Source organism: Zootermopsis nevadensis, unplaced genomic scaffold (genome assembly GCF_977971745.1).
Source record: "Zootermopsis nevadensis isolate Lab colony 2312 unplaced genomic scaffold, Znev_1.0 Znev_ptg000017l, whole genome shotgun sequence".
In the NCBI taxonomy this organism is placed as follows: Eukaryota; Metazoa; Arthropoda; class Insecta; order Blattodea; family Termopsidae; genus Zootermopsis; species Zootermopsis nevadensis.
This window is the reverse complement of record NW_028259149.1, coordinates 4,897,395-4,917,870: the sequence shown is the minus strand read 5'-3', so window position 1 is coordinate 4,917,870 and position 20,476 is coordinate 4,897,395. Positions and strand designations below refer to the sequence as shown.

Here is a 20,476-nt window from a genome sequence, read left to right as displayed (position 1 = left end):
CATAGGTCAAGCCAAACTATTGAAATCCACAGATTATACCAATGATGTCCATTTTGTTCTTCTGTGATCGTTGTCATGTGCGGCACGGCAAGGAGCAGTGTTGTGTTTGTAACCTGTGCCGTCGTTTGTGGCTGACAGTGCATAAGATTAGTAAAGCAGATTTTTGTGTAATGAATATGGCATCACAAGACGTAAATATACTTGCCGAAATGGGATTTCCAAGAAGTAAAGCGTATGTGCATCAATTATAATTCGTTTAAAATCTTGTATTGAAAACAACACGCTGTGTCGTTTTTAACCTATAAATATGTAATACACGTTTATTAATAACATATTAATTTGTAGTGTATCTGCTTTGTAGAGAAAGAGCTTTGGAAGTTACTGGCAACCAGGGAGTAGAACCTGCAATGGAATGGTTTGTAATGGTAATTTATTCACTACTGAAGTTAGTGTTAACAGTTCATGTTAGAAGTGATTATGAAAGAATGCTATTAATTTTTAAAGGTTATTAGCACATGCAGATGAATCATTACCAACCGATCCTTCCGTGTCTTCTGAAGCTGTAAATAGTGCGCTGTCGCAAAGTACAGTGGAGCAAGACAAGCAAGAAGGTGGCAGTGATGAAGTAACAAAGGATGAGACAGAAGAGCCAAAAGAAGCAACTGCTAATACTGTAGCAAAATCACTGAAGTGCAATGAGTACGTGGTAATGAAACATACAAATTGGACAGGAAGTTAATATTACCCCTCTTTAGTGTTTAAGTTTTATTTTGTGGGGGGGCCATCTTGTACAGCAGAAGTTGTGTGCCAAGTAGTTGTACATCTGTAAAATATATGGTGTCAGAAAGCTGAAAGTAATAAACGCAGCAATATGGTAATTCTTCTGTCATGATTACACTTTCTCTGTAGTAATGCCCATAAGGACTTTTATATAAATATGAGGACTGAATTGCATGTTGGTGATGTATGGGTTCTGTAATGATGCAGTATCTGTTGTGAATAGCATTTAGTTTTAAATGAGATAAGATGGTTATGTGTGATGGGATAGGTTTAACAGACTAGATGTTGAGTTTGTGGTTATGTTTCATGTTGTTAGTGACATGAGAATAGAGTGGGGTAATGTGACTTCCTGATCTGTGTGTAAAATTACTTTACGTGTGAAGTTACGTATTATTTATCACAAACTTTTGCTTTTAATGGTTTTAATTTCTAGGTGTTCTCGGTTGTTCATATCACCATTGGAGATTGAATTCCATGCAGCAAAAACTGGTCATAATAGTTTTTTTGAGAGCGATGAAGAGAAAAGACCTCTGACAGAAGAGGAGAAGAAGGAGCAGGTCAAAAGACTCGAAGAGAAAATGAGGCAGAAGCGACAGGAACGAGAAGAAGCTGAGAAGAGAGAAGCTCTAGAAAAAGAGAAACTACGGATACGACATGGAAAGGAGATGGTGGCTGCTAAGAAAAAGTAATTAAACATTGAATAATTTATATGTACAAAGCAAGGGCTCCCAGACATAATGCTTTAGTAGTTCCCCTGTTTTGGTACTTATTAGTATTTTATAGGTGGACCGACACATTACTAAAGAAGTATTTTTGTTCCTCTGAAAAACAAGATCAAGATGTGATAAAACCAACATTAAAAATCCTCTAAGCAGGTATGTCATTGGCTTAAAAATATATACAGAGGAAAAACTAAAAATATATTTATGCTTTTAAATTCAATTCCAGGACAAATCAGGTGTAAAAGTTGATGATAAATGGTTGAAAATGTGGAACAGTTTGATATCCCCAAGACTAACAATTATATACAAAAGTGACATTTCTTAAAAAAAGTAAAGTAAAGCTGTCTTTCTATATACCATATAGGTGCTTGGGGGGGGGGGGGAGAAGATGTATAGCTCCTACTCATTCTTGACCTAGGCATTATATGGGGGGGGGGGGGGGGGTGTCATCGTCATGCCCTGGTCGCGATGCGATGTGTGGTAGCCCTGACCAGACAGCACATTATCATAACCTTCTTTTTAAGTTAGGGACTTCACCTTTGTCCTGGCACTCGGTTGACCTCAGAGTAAAGGTAGTTTAGTCTCTAGTTTTAAGTGGGAATATCTTTTTCTCATAACATCATGTCTGTTTCACATGGTGATGGATGAAGAATCTCAAATCTGTCTTGTATTCTCACAATCTTTCTTTTGGATTTCATGCCAGCTCATCCATGACTTCTTGATGTACTTGAATTTTGTCACCTTTCTTGGTATCCATGTTCTGTCCATTCTCTTTAAATGGCCAAGGTGTTGTAATTATTTCTCTTCTAATTCTATTGACAAATTATGATTCTAACTTCTTTTCTAAAGATTTAATTTCTGATTCTGTCCCTGGACAGGAAAATAATAATGTTAAGATTTATGTTTGATGGGAGGATGTGAACTGAGTTAACGGTGTCAAATCAGATCTCAATGACATGTTTATGTGACTGGAGTTTTAGTTTTCTGAATAACCATTGATTGGTTATTAACACATGAGTAATTGTATATTACTAGTGTATTTGTTGATCTTGAATTCTTTCAAATTGACATTGCATGTGATATCCTTGTAATTTATTGAAATTTTGCAAAATCAGGCTAGGGGAAGATGAAATGAAGAAACTGGTAGAACAGCACAAATGGGAGAAGATGGAAGAGAAGATGGCTCGGCAGAGGGTGAAGGAACAGATTGAGCAAGATAAAATAGCGAGACGAGCCAAGTTTGGTATTGCTGCACCAACAGGTGGCACACAACAGATGCCAGTGACAGCAGTGGAACTGACACCACAGCAGGCATCTCTTGTCCAACAGCCTACTAAAGATTACTCTCAAACTCGGCTGCAGGTACATTGTGCCAGAATATTTGAGGGTGCATGTAAGGATTGTACTGTGCATGAAGAGTTTTTTATGTTTTGCAGAGGTAAAGGCTTCAGTGTGTGAGCAGAACAGTCTGTACATTATTTTGTGAATTTTACCATCTTATATCCCTCAGATCCAGTAAAGTTTGTTATGAGTATTGCTACAATATGTAAAATTTTACAACTTATGTGATGGTCCTTCATGTTGTTAACAGATCAGGTTGACAAATGGTCAGGCTCTGACACAGACATTTGGATCCAAGGAGCAGCTGTCTGCTGTTAGGTTGTATGTCGAAATGAACCGAACGGATGGAAGTGGTCCTTTCTGTCTTATGACCAACTTCCCTAAAAAGGTCTTCTCTGATGATGACTATGAGAAGCCTCTTGATTTATTAGGTATGTGAATAACATTTGTCCATGATTACGAAAGAACCAATGACAAAAACTAAGATAATTTACTTTAAGTATTGAATGAACCTTAATTAACTGGAGAAACCTGATGTGATGATATTTGAAAGAAAAATATTATGGGTAAAGTATGTGACTTCTAAGTATATTTTTCTGAGCTTGAAAGTTATTTTTACAAGGTCCTTATCCTCTTGTCTGTATGTGACTGTCTATTACGTACTAATTGTTTCAGCTACTTATATGATATCCTGAATGATTATTTCAACAAATGTTATAGCTTCCAGATAAAGGAACGTGTAATTAACGTTATTTCTGTGAAGTTTCGACATTATGAACTTTTCACATCTTGAACTACTTGCCAAAAACTGCCTCTTTCAAAAACTTTTTATTTCCAAGTTCAATTAGCCTCGGACCTGGACAAAGTCCATTGCTGTACATACTATAACACACATCAAAACATCAGTCCGACAGATAACTCGGGCAAGTATCAAGTAAAGGAACCAGCATAGGGAGTTAACATTGGACATGAAAAGAATGTTGCTTGCAAGTAAAACACTAAATAAAGTCAATTTATTCAATGGCTATACCATAAAATTCTAAGAAACAATACTTGACAATCCTGGTGTTAGGCAAAAGAAACAAAATAAAAATACAATTTAGTAAATCCATATGCTCATACCAGTGGCATCTTTTTACATAAAATCATCTACTGAATTTAATACTGATAAATGTAAAAATCACTTCTCTTGTCTCTTATAATAAGTGATATTGTGTGGCAAAACACGTCTGTAATAACAGCAAGTTTTGGTATATAATGGTTTTTAATGTAGCTCTTATCTGTTGATCGGACAGTAAATAAGGAGTAAATAGATTACTTCAAATCCTGAAATAACTCTTGGCAAATACTGCAGCAAACTGCCAATATAACTTGTGCCAGACAAGATGTAAAATGTTGCCGATCTTTAAAATATTATTGAGGTGTTGTGTTCAGGAAAAAAAAGAGTACTGTTTACCCTGTACAAGTTATTGAGGAGAACATGGGGCAGAAACATAATCTATTTTTATGTATATTGGGTATATGGCAGACAAAGAAAAATGCAGTAAATAAACTTAATTAAGAACTTGGTTGGTGGTGTGGGGCAGTTTCAGGAAAATTGAGTAGCCATGTTAGGTAAGGCATTGAAACTTAAATATAGTGAACATATGGACAAAGAAATTTATGCTGACTGACATTTCAGAATTTGAGCATAATAAGTCATGCATGTGTTCTGGAACTCTTGTTTGTTTACAAAGTTAAAAGATTTCATATTAGTGTTCACTAATAAAACCATGCAACCCTTTTAAGACATAAAAGAAATGTAGAAATAATTATTACTGTTACAGTGTGTAACAGATTTTGTTACAATGCAAAAATATGCTCTGATACAATCATTAAAACAGTAAGGCCAACTCATTTTATAACGCGAAGTAATGGTAATGAAAAACATTAAGGTTTTAATAAATAAACATAGCATATTCTGATATAGAACAACATACATTTATGTAAGTATCACATATAATTTCAAATTGTCATGCCTGAAGTATTTCAGCGTATTTCTAAAATCTACTGGAATGTATTTATGGTAGCATCATGTTCAGTCTTTAATTACCAACACTTTTTCATTAAGTGATAATAAAAGGAACAGAAAAAAATTGTGAATGTAGCATATTGGGAATGCTCTATACAGCAAACTTTGCTTGAACAAAGTTACTTTTCTTTTACACATCATTCTTTGGAAAATCCATCAGCTGTTTTGTATGCATGTTTTTTAGAAGGGAAAGGGTATGAAATATGTGATAGGTAATGTAGTCTTTGTGTTTTTCACCACCATTCCAGTTACCTGTGTCTGTGTACAGTTTTCATAGGATTATTATTCCCTGAAAATACTGTAGTTTCACTACTGATAGACGAAACAGTGTGTAGACTGCCACAATGAGAATTTGATGTAAAAATCATACATAACCATATGCATATTTATTAAATGTGGTTAATACATTCTATTTATTTTTATATATCTTATTTGAAGGCTTATTTCAGTGAAAATTGTTTTCAAGTTTCAATGGAAAACTGTTTGTATAGAATATATTAACAAAGAAATATATTATGCCCAAATTATACCCCAAATAAAGTTAAATACACACTGATCTGAAAATGCTGCTAGTAGCATTGAAATTACAATATAAATATATCACAAACATCAAGGTCTGCTAACCCTTCTACTAAATAGGTAAAGTATAGTACATAATAAATCTGAAATTTCATAGTATATATATATATATAGTAAAATACTTTTTTTTTCAGGATCTCTCTGTTTTGTGTTCTTAAGCTTCCTTCTTGTGAATATCAAATTACAACACATTATTAAATCATTTCTACCATAAATAGTTCATACTTTTTTAACCTCACACATATTAGTTTGATGTTTGAATTTATAAAACATTATAAATCACGATGTGTATGTTCTTATGCTTTAATATAGTAACATTTCACAAACTATGCCAAGTAAATATTAAATATAAAAATCTAACATGTATTGTTGCTCAATAAAGCTCATTTTATGCTTTCTGATCATGAGGTGAGTATACTAACTAACTTACATGTCGTATAGCTTTATGCTTTGGGAAACTTTAATTTATATGCAAAACTCAATACTGAAAGAATGTTAATATGATATGGAGCAGAGCTGTAAGAAACACTCTTTCAGGATCCATATTTGATTTGATATGTTCATGACTAAGATACATAGAATTATATTTAGATATTTGATTTTAATTTATCACTTGATTTGTGTGTGTATATTGTTAGTGCATACTTTTCCCATGCTGATTTCATTCTCAAATTGTTTCAGGACTGGTGCCTTCAGCAGTTGTGATAGTTTCCCGGACCCAATAGTACAAACGTAAGCAACTTGGTCTGCATCTCAGACTGTTGAGCTAAAATAAATTAGCTGCATACTTAAGTTACTGTCTACATTATAATTTTGTAAAACTTTAATTAGTCATGGGATAAAGGATAAAATACTTGCACTGTGTATTACTCATGTATCTTATTAAATTATTACTAGTGGTTAGAAATAATAGATATAAACTTAATCATTAATATTTACCTTACTCCAGTTTTCTTTAACTTTAGTAGTTGTATTCTACCAAATATAAGTTAAACGCTTTTTTTTTTGCAAAAACCATTCTCATTATCACGTCAATTGTACATAGATAATCTTTAATACTTCCAGTAAATCGGTATATTAATTGTTTGAAGAAGAGATGAATCGAAATGAATGATAACTTCTCATTAACTTGGTAATTTCTTGTCATATATGCACATACTGTATGTGTAGGAGGAGAAATGCTATATTGTCATCGATAAAAAATTTCTTGTCGGTGTACTCTTTAATTTATTCCCATTATTTTACTGTCTTCTTAGCAAGGCAGGCTGAATCAAAAGACTTTTATCTTCTAGAATGTAATCCTGCAAAAGCTTTGGTTAACTTATATTCAGCACAATATTGGGAAACTATTAGCAAGTTTGGATGATTTTTAAAGTGTCACCCACTGAAGAAATTGTATGATTCGCAAAGCTTCCAACAGCCAGGAATGCTGCAAATATGCTGGAGTTGTGATAGTGTAGAATGGCTTACTGTACTCAGGAGGAAGCATGCTGGGATATATTATTGTTTTCTGTAAAGGACAATTTGTTTGTATGCCAGTTGTTGGATCTGATGGTCCCTTAATTCCATCACAATCAGTCAGAGTCAGATTCTTGTCGAAACAGATTCTGATTTCAAAGAGGTATGTCTTCTTTGTTTTCTGTGAAATATAAACTGAAATTAACATTGTTGATACATAAATATATGTGCAAGATGGATCCAGGGGTGATCTGAAATGTTTGCAACTTTTGTAAAGGTAATAACTATACCGAGTGGAAAATTATTTTTAATCTCATGACAGTAAAGATGAACCATAACAGAAGTTATCCAGACTATTCAGACAATTACGGGGCATATTAATCTTACACGACACAAATACTGCTCAAGAAGTAGGAATCTCGCAGAGAACCGTTCACTGAGAATAAATTACCCAGTACCTGGCCGGATTCGAGGAATATTGTAAGAGTTGAAGATGCATTTGAGGCCAATATGTAGATGTGATGGCAGTACTAAATTCTCTTTAAGAAATATATTCCAAAATGAGAAACAATCAAAATGGCTCGAGATAGGATCCAGTGCTAGTACTTGTATGATGAAAATGTACCTTTTGGCTTAATTTTTTCAGGGACTATTCCATATGGGCTCTCTTAGCAGTAGGACAAAGATTTTATTTACAGAAAGCAGTCATTGGTGTTTGATGCTTGATATATCTACAACACAGTGGATGATGATCTATTTTCATATGTGAAATATGATGCATTAATTGTGTTGATGGTACTCCAATCCTTTTTATTTACTATCTACACAACAGGATGCAGCAATTTAAGATTAGGAAAATATTATTGCCACACTAATCACACTACGGGTCTCAGACTGAATGAAGTCAGGAATTATTTGTCTTTGTATTTTGTTAAATATTGCACATTTCAGAAAATGTTTAAAATAAAAAAGTTGCAAATGTTAATCAGATCTGTATTTTATGTCTTGTATGTATGGTGAGCTGTGTTTTTGATAAATTTGATAGTTCAGTTTGGACCCAATGTAAGAAGGGGTTCATTGACTTGTGTTGCTGCATGTTGACAAAACTGTTATCAATAGCCATTCTGTCTTAGTGGACTGCAAGAATATCGATGCTCATGCAAAGGGTCTGTATATCAAAAAAAAATTAAATTTGCTTGGAAAATTACTTTGTGAACACAGTATTGAATTTCATCAAAATAGCAGTTTCAGAAAACAGTGAATTGAAGTCAGGTGGATTCTTTGGGCGCTGTGCAAAGAATGCATGAACTGGCTATAAATACAGTTAAATATTTATACTTACTGGATCAACAAAACATTGGACTGTGGGATTTTTACCCACGCTTTTCTGCACTGCATTCCAAACATCCTGTGGTGTGTGACCTTGATTACTCGGTTCAATTCCTGATTTTCCCAAGATGTTTGACATATCATACTGTTTTATCCACTTCAGACCTTGACCAAAATATTTGTTTTCTGTATCAAGAGCAGGCAATGTAGCAGCACATGTGCCATGTTTCTTCCACTCGTGTTTCCATAATGTGTATATACTTCCGTTGTGAATATTGGTCCAGTACTGTTCCAGCTGTTTCTCTATTGGCTCCAGTTGGGTTTGATTGAAGTGCATGGATGAATTACAGAACTCTGGACCTTTTGTTCCCAGTTTAGTAGGCCTATAAAGGTATATTATCATACACATTGTTAACCATTATACTGGAATAGGGGATTTAAATGCCTCTAGTACAGGGTTCTCGGGGGTTAACAGTTCTTTGTATGCTAGTGCAACACAGTGGTGAGCTGGATGGCAAGTAAACAGTAGAGCACATGGTGAGTTGGATTATGTGTAAATAGTATGACATGGTGAACTAGGGTGTGCATAAGCAATGCAATCAATCCATGGTCAGTAAATGCCAAAGATATTTGAGGCTATGGTGGTGAAGGTGTTGGTTATGGTCTTATGAATTGTGGCACTGTTTTGTCTTGTGGGTAGTTACCAGTATTTTAGAGGAATGTATTGCTCCTATCTTCAGAGATCAACACTGAAGATGGAGGTTCAACCATGAAAATGGAAACTGCATGTTCCTCTGAAACATTGGTAACCACCTAGAAGACTACATGGCATGTGTTCTATATTTTTAAAATGTAAACAGCCATTATGTTTGAAATTTATTTTACTAAAACTCTGTACTTCAGGGTTCATACTTTCATCTTGTGAAATAGGTAGTGAGGTTATGTATTTTACTAATATATCTGCTAACCTTGTGACTGACAAGGTATGTAATTTGGGGAAAGCTAGAATTCCCAACACCAAGAAGTCTGTTTTTTGATGTATTATCAGATCATTTATTCAGTATGCGTTTTTAAGTGTCTTCCATGTGCCCCACACTTGGTTGTTAAGGCATTTGTAATAGGATTACTTAACTGATCAACAAGCAGAGAATAATAGGACATCTAAACATGGTTTTAAAAATTGTTCAGTGAAAATGTTAACTCAAAATCTATTGACACAAATGAGATGCAGAGAAGCAAATTTCAATATATTACACTACTATCTGAGCCACTAAATATATTTCTCAGTCCTAAAAATTGTGACATGTATTTATCATAATTTTAATGTTTAATTTTACTCCATTTCACCATAATAATGAGCTTATGATCACAGACTAACCTGCAGGATCTATAGCAATAGTGTTTTCAAAGAAAGTTTCTCTTAAGAGTCTTACAAAGACATATCTTACCAGATTCCATGCACTGTCCAGAAGTTTTTTAAATTACATGAGTGTTGTGGAAGCGATTCTTTCCATTGAAGACAAACTGTTAATGGCCAATGTTGTGTTAAAATTAGAATATCCCAGTCATGTGTCTTGTTTCCTTCAGCACTGTAATATAAAGCAAACAGGTTAGAAGATCCTACAGATTGACAGATACACTTCACAATCAATTTTCCTGAATGTTTTAATATTATCCTTCCATTTGCTTGTAGATATCCAGAGTAATCTCATCTACCTTCCTCTCAGTTGTACATCTTATCCATCTCCTCTCACACAGTGTCTGTCATGATCCCAACCCAATAAGTAAATTGTCATACTACTAAATACTTCCCTCTTATAGTGTTTAATGCTTTCATCATCTCCTTGTTGGCATTTTTTGGTATCAGCTGTAAAGCCATCATCCAAAGCATCACGATTTTATTTACCTTTGTGTACATTCTATGCTGTCGCATTAGATCACTTCACAAAAGAATTCATTGGAAAGTTTTTGGAAAATTCCTGTCACATATTTAGTACAAAATATGCATTCTTCCCAAATTTGATCCATAGTAAGGTACACAACATTCATAGGTCTCTTGTAGTTTGTAAAAAAATTTGGAATTCTACTTTTGGACAGCACATTAATGGGAAGTACATGTGCTACCTTGGAAGCATGCAAAAATTTAAATGTTTTCAAGAACAAAGTAATCTGGGTCTGATGTGAAGTGGAATTTGTACGTGATACAAATAAAAATTAATTCCAGTGGACAATAGCATTTGATGGAAATGTGTCAATTTTTGTTGACAAACACGTAAAGGTCTGTGTTTTTGGCACTACAAAATAACGCATACGAATGTAGAAGGAAATCGGCCATTTTTTTTACACAAAGAGAGTTGAAAATTTGATGTCAAGAGACCATTTGGGACACATTAAGCGTGGATAGGAAAACGTTAGATTTCATTTTGATAACATTGTTAATATACTGTGCTGTGCTGAAATTCATACGACTTTTTATCGAGTTTTCCGAGTTAAGGAAATATTATGTGAAGTGATAAATTATAAATAATTATTATTTGATATCGCCATAAAATTTAGTTTTATAATTGAAATTAAGATAGAAATGCGAGTCCTGTTGCTACGAAATGGCGAATTTATCTTCATAAATTAATATCGATATGTTCTCCGATCTCTGCTGCCATGTATCGAAAGACGGTGTCAAGAAACGAGTTTACACGTGATCATGAAGTGATGGTATTTCAGGGTTCCCCTTTGTGCGAAGTGATCTAATGCGCCGCTAATGTCAGATAAGTTGGTGTTCAAGGAAGTGTTGTTTTATTGAGTGTAACAGGCTAGAAATAAGTAGTGATATTGCTTTTCCGTGATAAGATATCCGTGGTGTCAAATGTGAACTGCGTGTTGGAGTGCGGCAAACCAACTGAAATTCGATTATAGTTGCGAACATGTTGCAATGCACTGCTTAACAGTGATAGAAGTTAATACTTGCGATTTTACATAAAAAATTCTTCCTGGGCTACCAGCCGTGTAAGATGGCTTTAATGACTAGTAGCGGGAGAGAATTTATTATACTCGGTCGCCGCGAAACCTTCAGATGATACATGTTTAGATATGTGGCTTTCGTATTTTGGAACCTGAGTCGGGAGGCCCGAATGAAAATGGTAGCCATGCAAAATGCAGTTGTGACAATATTGGTTAATATTGCAACAGTGACAAGCTGCCCATTCAGATTAAATTATTGTATTCGGAAAGCAGGTCAGAATTAAACAACAAATGTGTCAAGGATTTGATGTTTGTAATTCTGTTAATCATACCAAGATATATATGTGGCAGCAGACTGCTAATTACATCTGGGGTGGTATTATGTAATGAGGACACTTGGACTTTGTCTTCAAGGAAGAATTAACATGCAGGTAGAAAACTCTGGAATGATAATCAGTGTAAGATAAGTTATGCATGATAAAGCATGTTACATAGCTACTGCTTTAGTCACTGGACTTCATGGAGTTTTTCTGATAAATTGCATCATTTAGTGTGTTGTATGTGAAGTATTGAATATTTAAGGTAGGTCATACACACAAGAAACTAGTTGCATGATTGGTTTTATTTAAATTGAAATGCCACTCTCTCCAGCTGGAAGTCACACAGAATTACATGAAATTATTCTTGTGCAACTGTTGTGGTAACATGAAACTGAACCAAATGGTTTTCAACAACTTTAGTTTTGTTAGGAACACTGCCATCTTCAGCTCTGAAGAAGGAGACAGTGTGTCTCTTTGAAATGTTAGTATTTACAATACATGAATCTATATGGTGTCACAACCCAGACAAACATCACCATCTTCACCTCTGTGAGAACTTCAAGTTTATTCTTTGTGTTAATCGGCAATAAATTGTTAAGATATATCTTGTTAAATGAAACCATTTTCATGATATCTATTTCCTCATTGTATGACTTTCCTTAATCTTTAACACTGAACGAGAAATGTAGACATTGTTTCAAATGTTTTAGTGTTAGAATTTCTGCTCTTGTCTCCCTGATATTATCATATTGTGCGTGTAGCTTTGCTTATTCTAGCCAATCTTGAAACAGTTTTATCATGTGTAATGACACAGGATGATATATAACAGTCTTTTTAATTTTATCTTCCTATCTATGCTTAGGTTTTCTGGGTGGTCTCTTCCTATTTCCCTAATGGGTGCTATATGCTCTGCATACATTTTTAACCCTCGTTGACTCGATCGTAATGTTTGCTGAAGAATACAAATTGTGGAGCTCAAAAGAGAATGTGTAACTGTTAGCACTGTCATTTACATTATCATTGTATTATTTATTTAATGGTTTATTATGTTATAGTAACACTGGCTGTCTGGTTATTTCCTTTTATTCCCTCCTCTTCCCATCTCTTATTGGTGTCAAAATTATTGTCCATGTTTTCCAATGTTAAATACCTATTTGGTTAATTGAGGTGGAATATTCCTGTAGCAAACTTCTGTTTTGCTTATTTTCTTACTGAAAATTTTCTCTAAATGTTTGCCTGTATTGTGCATTGGTTACCATAGACTTTTGTGCCATGAACTACAGCAGTGGTAGTCCTAGAATGCAGTGCCCATATATTGACAATATATTTCCCAGACATCATTTTTAGTAGGGTCAGGGGACGCTTATACCTTCGCTGTATGATGTCTTTGGTTTCTGAGCCCAGCGATGAACTCACATGTCACTTCTGTAGTCATGAAAGGTTTTGCATATTTTACATAAATTTTTCAAATTTGTGTTATAGCTTATAGACTGATGTCTTCTGATCTGGAGTTTGCATTCTAAGTGCTAAATCAAGATTGGCCTTACATATGAGTAATTTTTCATGAACAATTGTACCCACAGACATACCCATTTCTCAGCAAAAGTTTAAAACTAATGAGACAGTCTTTCATTGTCACAAATTTCTTGGCCAGAAGCTTCAACAGTGTGCTTAGACATAGGGACATGTTTTACTTCCATCACTATTAAATTTAAATTTATATGTTATTCTAAGTAATGATTAGTAACTGCATTGGAAAATAATTTTTTTGTGGGGATGGGGTAATATTTAAGATGAGGGTGACAGATGTTTAAAATGTGATTGTTTCCTCATTTAGAAACCTCACAGCAATAAAATATTGTGGTTTTTCAATTGTTTTAAGTTGAACACAATTGCTATGCCTGTTCTATCATTACCCTGTGACAAGCTCCATTGTTTTTATTGCATCCTCGCTCCCTACCTCTCAGAAACTTGTAGTTTTACAGTATGTTTTCAATTAATAACATGTGAAGAAATATAACTCTCTCCTTCCCATCAGTAAACTGTATCCTTCTGTACCACCCAATTTCATATGAAAATTGTGAAAACAGTTTTGTTTTCTGATTCCACACGAAGTTTTAATTTCTGTTTCCATTTGCGTATGTCATATCTTACCTGCAGATATCAGTATATCCAACAAAAATTATTAAAAGCAGGAGTGGAGTTGAATTGTACATAATTAGTGAGTTATGGACGTGGACTCTTAATTATCAGATTTATCTGAAACAGAAAAAAATTCGTAATTGTACAAAAAGCCAGATTTTGTTAACATATGCTTTTTGTCCACATAGTTATGAAATATGTTGTACCTTTATATAATATATTTCAATATGAATAGGTAATGAAAAATACTTACGTTTCCAAAAAAGGTGGAATTACAATAATGCTGCTAAATATTTTCATTTCATTGTAGGTAATAATTTATAATACAACTTGCAAAATAATGCAAGCCTCATCCTTTATTGCTCAAAGAAACTAAGAGTAAAACAGCTGATTGGGTCAGGGAGACTTGGTGATAAAAACGTGATTTCCGTTGAATGCCGAATATTTACGAAGTCATCCGAATGTAAAATCCCATTCACAGATGGCAGTGCTTTTACAATTTTGTATGGTAAACGCATTTATGAAGTGTATTACTCATCGTTTAACATAAAATAGAGTTTGAACATTTTAGGGGCAATTAAATATTAGATCAGCTCAACTAATAAGCGAAAGAATTGTCAAATGAAACTTTGGAATTTGAGTTGGCGTGACTGATAAAGAAGATGGAGACTGGCATCTGAAGTTCACTGGCAGCATTAAGTTATGGAAGCTGAGAGCGAAAGAAAGTTCTGAAGCTGAGAAAAGTTCCAGTTTTATTAGTATATGTCTCTACAGTTGTTACATCTATTTACTGTAAAGTTGTTTATATAATGCAATGAGTTTATTTTGGTACATGTATAAATAGAGGCCATGTGCTAAAGTCACGTGGAGATGCGTTGATATATTGAACAGGACGCTTTTTAGTTTTAATGGAATGGTATTACACAAGCATGATACTTTTGTATAACTTATAAAAAAGAAGCTACCAATTCCCGAGTTACAGTTTATGATTGGTACACAACTTCGTGTTTTAGGTTAAGTTGTGAAATTTACCATGGCTGATACTGAGAAAAAGTCTCCAGAACTAAGTAACGTTCGCTATGCTGAACATTTGTCTTCACCACACCACACCATCACATCACATATTATGCCACCGCCTTCGTCAGTAAGTATTCCATATCTTTTTTTATGTGTGAGTGCTTGAATCTGTTAACAAGTAGATTATGTTCTAAATTCTGTTCATTGATTGAAGGCTGATTTTTCTGTAGTGGCCATTGGTTATCGTGACTTTTCACTGTGTATGTGTATTAAAGACTAGTAATAACTATAAGTACCACCTGATTTAACAGTCAGGAACTCTGCAGTTTGTATTCATGGGTTTCATATGATTCTCAGAACAAACAGTGATAATGAGCTCTGTATAGTGGTTGGATGACTGCCATTTGATCCCTGACAGGGGTAGAGGATTTTACCTCTAGCCTCTGCGCTCAGCTCTGGGTCCCACCCAGCTACCTATCCAATGGGAACTGGGGTCCTTTCCGAGGAGGTAAAGCGCATCCGGGGCGTGACGCTGACCACTCACCTCCCATTCAGTGCCGAGGTTAAGAATCAGTAGGAGCTATACTTCCTGCCCCCCAAGTGCCTACATGGCATAAAATGGGACATCTTTACTTTTTACTGTTACTTTTACTTTACATATGTTTGTTTATCTGTCAGTACCACCTTCTCAGATGCTACTTGGGTGTATTTTATGAAATGTACTATGATATGCCATTGGAGGTCATCCCCATCTGTGTGTTTATTAAATCCTGTAATTAGTGATACCAAAATGGTGGACCCATTACTTTGGGAATTGCTTTGGTCGCCATTCATATGTGGGCTTCAGCATGTATGGTAATAGATCTCCAAAAATATGTTTTATTTGAGCAGTTTTCAGGAAGATATGGAAACTTCATAAAAAATTATAGCTTCACGATTACTGATAGGCATCAGCTGAGAGGTTGCTAAGTTGTAGACTTGTTTTGACAAAGAAATTTACACAGGCAAATGAGTTGTGAATTTTGATTGCGTGTTTGCTGATTTGCAGAGCTCTGTCCCTCGACCAATATCTACACAAGTGGCACCCCACTCTTTAATTACCCCGTTGACACCTGTAACGGGAGATCCTGGATTGGTTCCAACACTTCAGTAAGTATACTGATTCTAGAGAAAAATATTTTCAGTATTTTTTCAAATTATTTTCTTTTCATTGACTGGTTTAGGGCTTCCTTGCTCCAAGATGTTCCATGTGTTGAAAACTGTTGAGTAAACATTTTTTTCTCATATATATTATGTTTTATATTGTATTAATATTTGTATTTATTTTTAAATTATTATACTTACTATAATATGTTTAATATTGAGGAGCCTTTTATGAAACTGGAAGGCTAATTACCATGTTCACAAGCTTTCGTTAAGTCTGATACTGTAACATTTTTTAAGATGTTGGTTTTTTATGGTGAGTGCTTGTTTGCTCCCCACCAATATCCTGATCTGGCAGAACATGCCTTGTCAGATGTCCTTAACTGCTTATTCAGTACATTTGCAGCTACCCTTAATATATGGAGGCAGTCTCCATCTGTAGGCTGAGAATGTATTGTGCAGTGGTGACAAGGCACTCGCTGAACATGGTCAAGGGTTAAAAGAATGTAAATTTATACTATCATTTTATATTCAGAAATGTGGTCTCAACGGTGAATTTGGCCTGCCCTTTGGATCTGATGAAGATAAACTTCCGTACCCGCAATTCAGAGTACAACCCGTCAAGGTTCTCAGGTATTGTGATGAGGATAAGAGAGCCACATACTACTGCCCTTCTGTTCAAGTCTGGTAAGATGGTTGTGACAGGAGCGAGGAATGAGGATGATTCCCGATTAGCAGCTCGGAAATATGCTCGCATCATACAGAAACTTGGTTTTCCAGTAAGTCTTACGTTTGAGGTATCGAGTTTTTCAGTGGCAGCCTCTGCATTAGCATTTTCAATATGCACTTAATTATGACCTTGTTTTATGGTTACTTGGACGACCCATTCTTCAAGTGCCTGAGCACTGCGGGTCCCAACTTTTCATTGGCTCAATCTATAGACATTTTGGTAGGACTCCTTGGATGAGGGATCGGCCCGTCGCAAGGCCTCTACCTGTACACAGGACAGCACAACACAGAAAAACGCGGACAAACATCCTTGGTTTGAGTGGGATTCGAACCCACGGTCCCTGCGACCAAGCGGCACAAGGCCCACGCCTCAGACCACACAGCCAATGCAGACCCCCTTGTTTTATGGTCTTGTCAGAATATGCACATCTACATGGTAGAATTTTTAAGATATTAATTAAAATATATAAATGGTGCTGGTGAGATTTTGGAATCCCACAGTGACAAGTGTTGAGATGTCTGCCATTTCAGAGGAGTTCGCTGCCTTGGAGACAGCAAGCTTCTCTGAAATGCCAGTCGTTATCTCTGAGATTACACACTGCAACTTGCAGAAGATGCCAGTCTTGATGAATGGTGGTGTCCATCTGCTTCATTTTGGAGGCTTTTTTGATTATGTAAAGTAATTTATCATTTTGTATCTCAATTGCGTCATGTTTGTGTTGATTTCAATACATATATTTATTTTGGCCGTCTATACACAAACTTATTAAAATGAGTTGTTAAAATATTATAACATTCACAATATAAATATAAAATATATAAAATATGTTATGTTATGTTTTGATGCTCTTATTATCGTATTTTGATATTACATTCTTGGCATCTTCATATTAGAAACGACATGTTTCGATGTACTAAGACATGTCGTTTCTAATATGAAGATGCCAAGAATGTAATATCGAAATACGATAATAAGAGCATCAAAACATAACATAACATATTTTATATTTATATTGTGAATGTTATAATATTTTAACAACTCATTTTAATAAGTTTGTGTATAGACGGCCAAAATAAATATATGTATTGAATTTATCATTTCTGAATGAATTACATGTACACAAAAAAGTTAGTTTCTCTTTGTTTTTGTATGTAATGTTGTGGCAACAGTAAATGATTTATTGTGTAAGTATTTATCATTGGAGATATGTTAATTACGTTGTGTAATTGTTTAATACTGTAAATGTGCCTTTCTTTTCAGGTTAAGTTTTTGGATTTTAAAATTCAGAATATTGTTGGAACATGTGATCTGAGGTTCCCCATACGAGTGGAATGTTTGAACCAGATGCATGGACAGTTCAGCAGGTCTGTGTTAATTTTGGGTCAGGGTAGATTAGTTCATATGATTGGTCTTTGGCGGTAACGCACCTAGTATAATGAGATACAGGATGGTTGTATGGCTGCTATTGAGTGTTATGGGTTACTTCAGTATCAAAAGGAAGTCATTCTTGGAGAAATTTGTATTGCAGATGAAGTTTTTTAAAGCGGGATTGAATATTGGGTGCTGCAGTTAATATTTAGACCTACGAAAGGGGAAATATTAAGTGATGAGTGTCATTGTGTTCAAGCACTTGTTGCGCTATGTAAGATGATGTCAGTCCAAGTGGCAGTAGGCCTTACTGCTCTCATATTTTCTTTAAAATACAAACTTGGTATTTGTTTTAATACCGTATCCTTTGAAACCTAACCTCAATTTTGGGGTTCCAAACATATAGAAGTTTTATTGCAGCAAGATATAACCGTGCCCCTTGCTATGTTCTTTAGTATGTTCTCAGTGTAATTTTGGTTCAACAGTAATGTTGATTGATGTCCAGAAAGGAATATTTTTGCATCTGGATATGTAATAATGTTCTGTTATGATTGAAGGGCAGTATTTATGAAATTGTGATAAAGTAACCAGTTACAAGCTTTCATTAATTATTCTGTATGTAAAATATGTCAAGAAAGTAAAGCAGACTAGCCCAGCTACTCGTTATGAATGTGCTTGAGGGGCGAGGAGGTTTAGCTCTTACTCATTCATGGCTTCGACACTAGATGGGGCGAGTGGTTAGTGTTATACAGTGGCTCCACTTTACCCTGGGGAAAGGCTCCCTGGTATCCATTGGATAAGAGGCTGAGTGGTCTCCAGAGCTGGTGTGGACACTTAGGCTTGAGAAAAGTCCTTAATATTTATTTGGTTATTTAAGTCTGTAGTCAGACGCCACTACTGAGATATCCTAGCTCATGTTTTGAGAAAGCAATAATTGTGTTGAGCTTTTTGTTCAAAAGACATTGGCTGCTGTTAGATCAGATACCCTTATTGCTTAATTTATTTGTTTTTCTGTGTTTAACATAAATTATAGTATGTTGAAATCATGCAAGTTTGTAGGTGTGCTGACTTCGGTGATTTCGTATTTCACAGCAGAGGACTAAATTAAATTTCGTATGTTTACAGTTATGAGCCTGAACTTTTTCCGGGTTTGATTTATCGCATGGTGAAACCAAGGGTGGTGCTTTTGATATTTGTCAATGGCAAGTTGGTGATGACAGGTACGTATTCACTAGATCAGTGGTATTCAACCTGGGGTACGCGTACCCCCTAGGAGGTATGTGAAATTTAAAAAAAATACATATTATTTTATGATAAACACTGAATAATCAGTAATTTAATTTATTTTAGATGTAGATTATATACTATGTATAACTTGAATTATACACCAACAAATTTGGGGGTACAAAGTTGAAGAGAAATTATATCTGGGGGTACGCGAACAAAAAAGGTTGAATACCACTGACCTAGATGAATGAACTACTGAGACTATTAACAAACTAAAAGAAGTTCATTAGTCAAATTCCTGCTTCTTTCTTATTTCAGGAGCGAGGACACGGGAAGACTTGCAGGAAGCTCTCGACAATATTTATCCCATATTAAAAAGCTTCAAGAAGCAATGAAGAGCAATAGTTACGCACAATGATCTGTGTGCCCGTGGCCTCTTTTCCGAGCGGTTCTTTGGCCAGTGCAAATGAACTTGACACCGCCCCCATATTTCTTCATTGACGCCATTCTTAAGCCTATTGACAGCTTTGCTGTTATCTTCAGGAAAGCAAATTATTTGTTTTGTACGGTGAAATGCGCATGTACGTTTTATTTAGGGAACAGTGAATTTTGATGCTAAACTGAGGAATATCTTAGCTGTAGGAAGTTTTATGCACGTTGATTTGGATTATTGAAATGGTGCCAAAGATTGAACTTTGAATGGGGAGTTTGGTTTGCTCATAGTGTGTTGCTGGTCCAAGAACCTTAAATACTTTTTGAGGTTGTTTTTAAAATTACCTTTTGTATAGAACACTTTCATTTTGCCTACTTACATTAAATGATAAAGTGATAATACAGTTTCGCTTTGACCATTGTGTCATTGTAATGGTAACTGACATTGTATTAAGTTTTTGTACAATATATCAATGTATGTATGGATTATAATATATAATTTCTCAGTATATTTTAAATTTTTTGTAAATATATTTTAAATGTATCATATGCAAGGGTGGAGCAGCCCAGCTAACGCTTTGAAAAATTAAGTGTAAAGTTGTACTTTCACGATCCAGTGCCACTCCATGCACTGGTTCACGGCAGAACTGATCAGATGCAGTTCATCTTCAGCCGGCTATAACCAGGCATTGTTATTATTAAACAGTTTGTTCAGGCTTATTTATTTGTGACCTTCGCTGTCCATTTGCACAGGTGCTGATAGAAGAGAAATGGTGTAAAGAATTCAAAATTATTACATCTCACTTGGTTTTATTATTATGTAGACATCCTTTGAAAATTGCATATCCTAACTAAGAAG

At 35.0% G+C, this 20,476-nt stretch overlaps 3 protein-coding genes across 9 annotated transcripts; 2 read left to right on the top strand and 1 right to left on the bottom strand.

The window, feature by feature from the left end:
* Nucleotides 1-62: 62 nt before the first annotated feature.
* On the top strand, nt 63-8,158 carry LOC110829890 (UBX domain-containing protein 1). Of its 3 annotated transcripts, XM_022064077.2 has the most exons (7): nt 64-232; nt 362-415; nt 505-699; nt 1,214-1,465; nt 2,618-2,864; nt 3,094-3,274; nt 6,175-8,158. In XM_022064077.2, the coding sequence occupies exons 1-7, from the start codon at nt 171-173 to the stop codon at nt 6,216-6,218; spliced, it is 1,035 nt and encodes a 344-aa protein (XP_021919769.1). In that variant the 5' UTR covers nt 64-170; the 3' UTR covers nt 6,219-8,158. The 3 variants fall into 3 exon arrangements, with proteins under 3 accessions (XP_021919770.1, XP_087206292.1, XP_021919769.1); XM_022064078.1 differs by lacking the exon at nt 362-415 and having other exon boundaries at nt 63-232; XM_087350166.1 differs by lacking the exon at nt 3,094-3,274 and having other exon boundaries at nt 63-232.
* Nucleotides 3,835-14,103, bottom strand: RNaseX25 (Ribonuclease X25). Its single transcript, XM_022064083.2, has 5 exons — nt 13,954-14,103; nt 13,713-13,817; nt 9,729-9,869; nt 8,294-8,663; nt 3,835-7,132 (listed from the first exon to the last, which is right to left on the bottom strand). Exons 2-5 carry the CDS (start codon nt 13,772-13,774, stop codon nt 6,863-6,865), a joined length of 843 nt encoding a protein of 280 aa, XP_021919775.1. The 5' UTR covers nt 13,775-13,817; nt 13,954-14,103; the 3' UTR covers nt 3,835-6,862.
* On the top strand, nt 9,866-20,126 carry LOC110829898 (uncharacterized). 5 transcript variants are annotated; one of them, XM_087350167.1, is made up of 7 exons: nt 9,866-11,669; nt 14,714-14,844; nt 15,766-15,866; nt 16,396-16,639; nt 17,851-17,954; nt 19,084-19,178; nt 19,504-20,126. In XM_087350167.1, exons 2-7 carry the CDS (start codon nt 14,734-14,736, stop codon nt 19,578-19,580), a joined length of 732 nt encoding a protein of 243 aa, XP_087206293.1. In that variant the 5' UTR covers nt 9,866-11,669; nt 14,714-14,733; the 3' UTR covers nt 19,581-20,126. The 5 variants fall into 5 exon arrangements, with proteins under 5 accessions (XP_087206293.1, XP_087206296.1, XP_087206297.1 ...); XM_087350170.1 differs by lacking the exon at nt 9,866-11,669 and adding an exon at nt 14,144-14,208; XM_087350171.1 differs by lacking the exon at nt 9,866-11,669 and adding an exon at nt 14,215-14,458.
* The last annotated feature ends 350 nt before the right edge of the window (nt 20,127-20,476 follow it).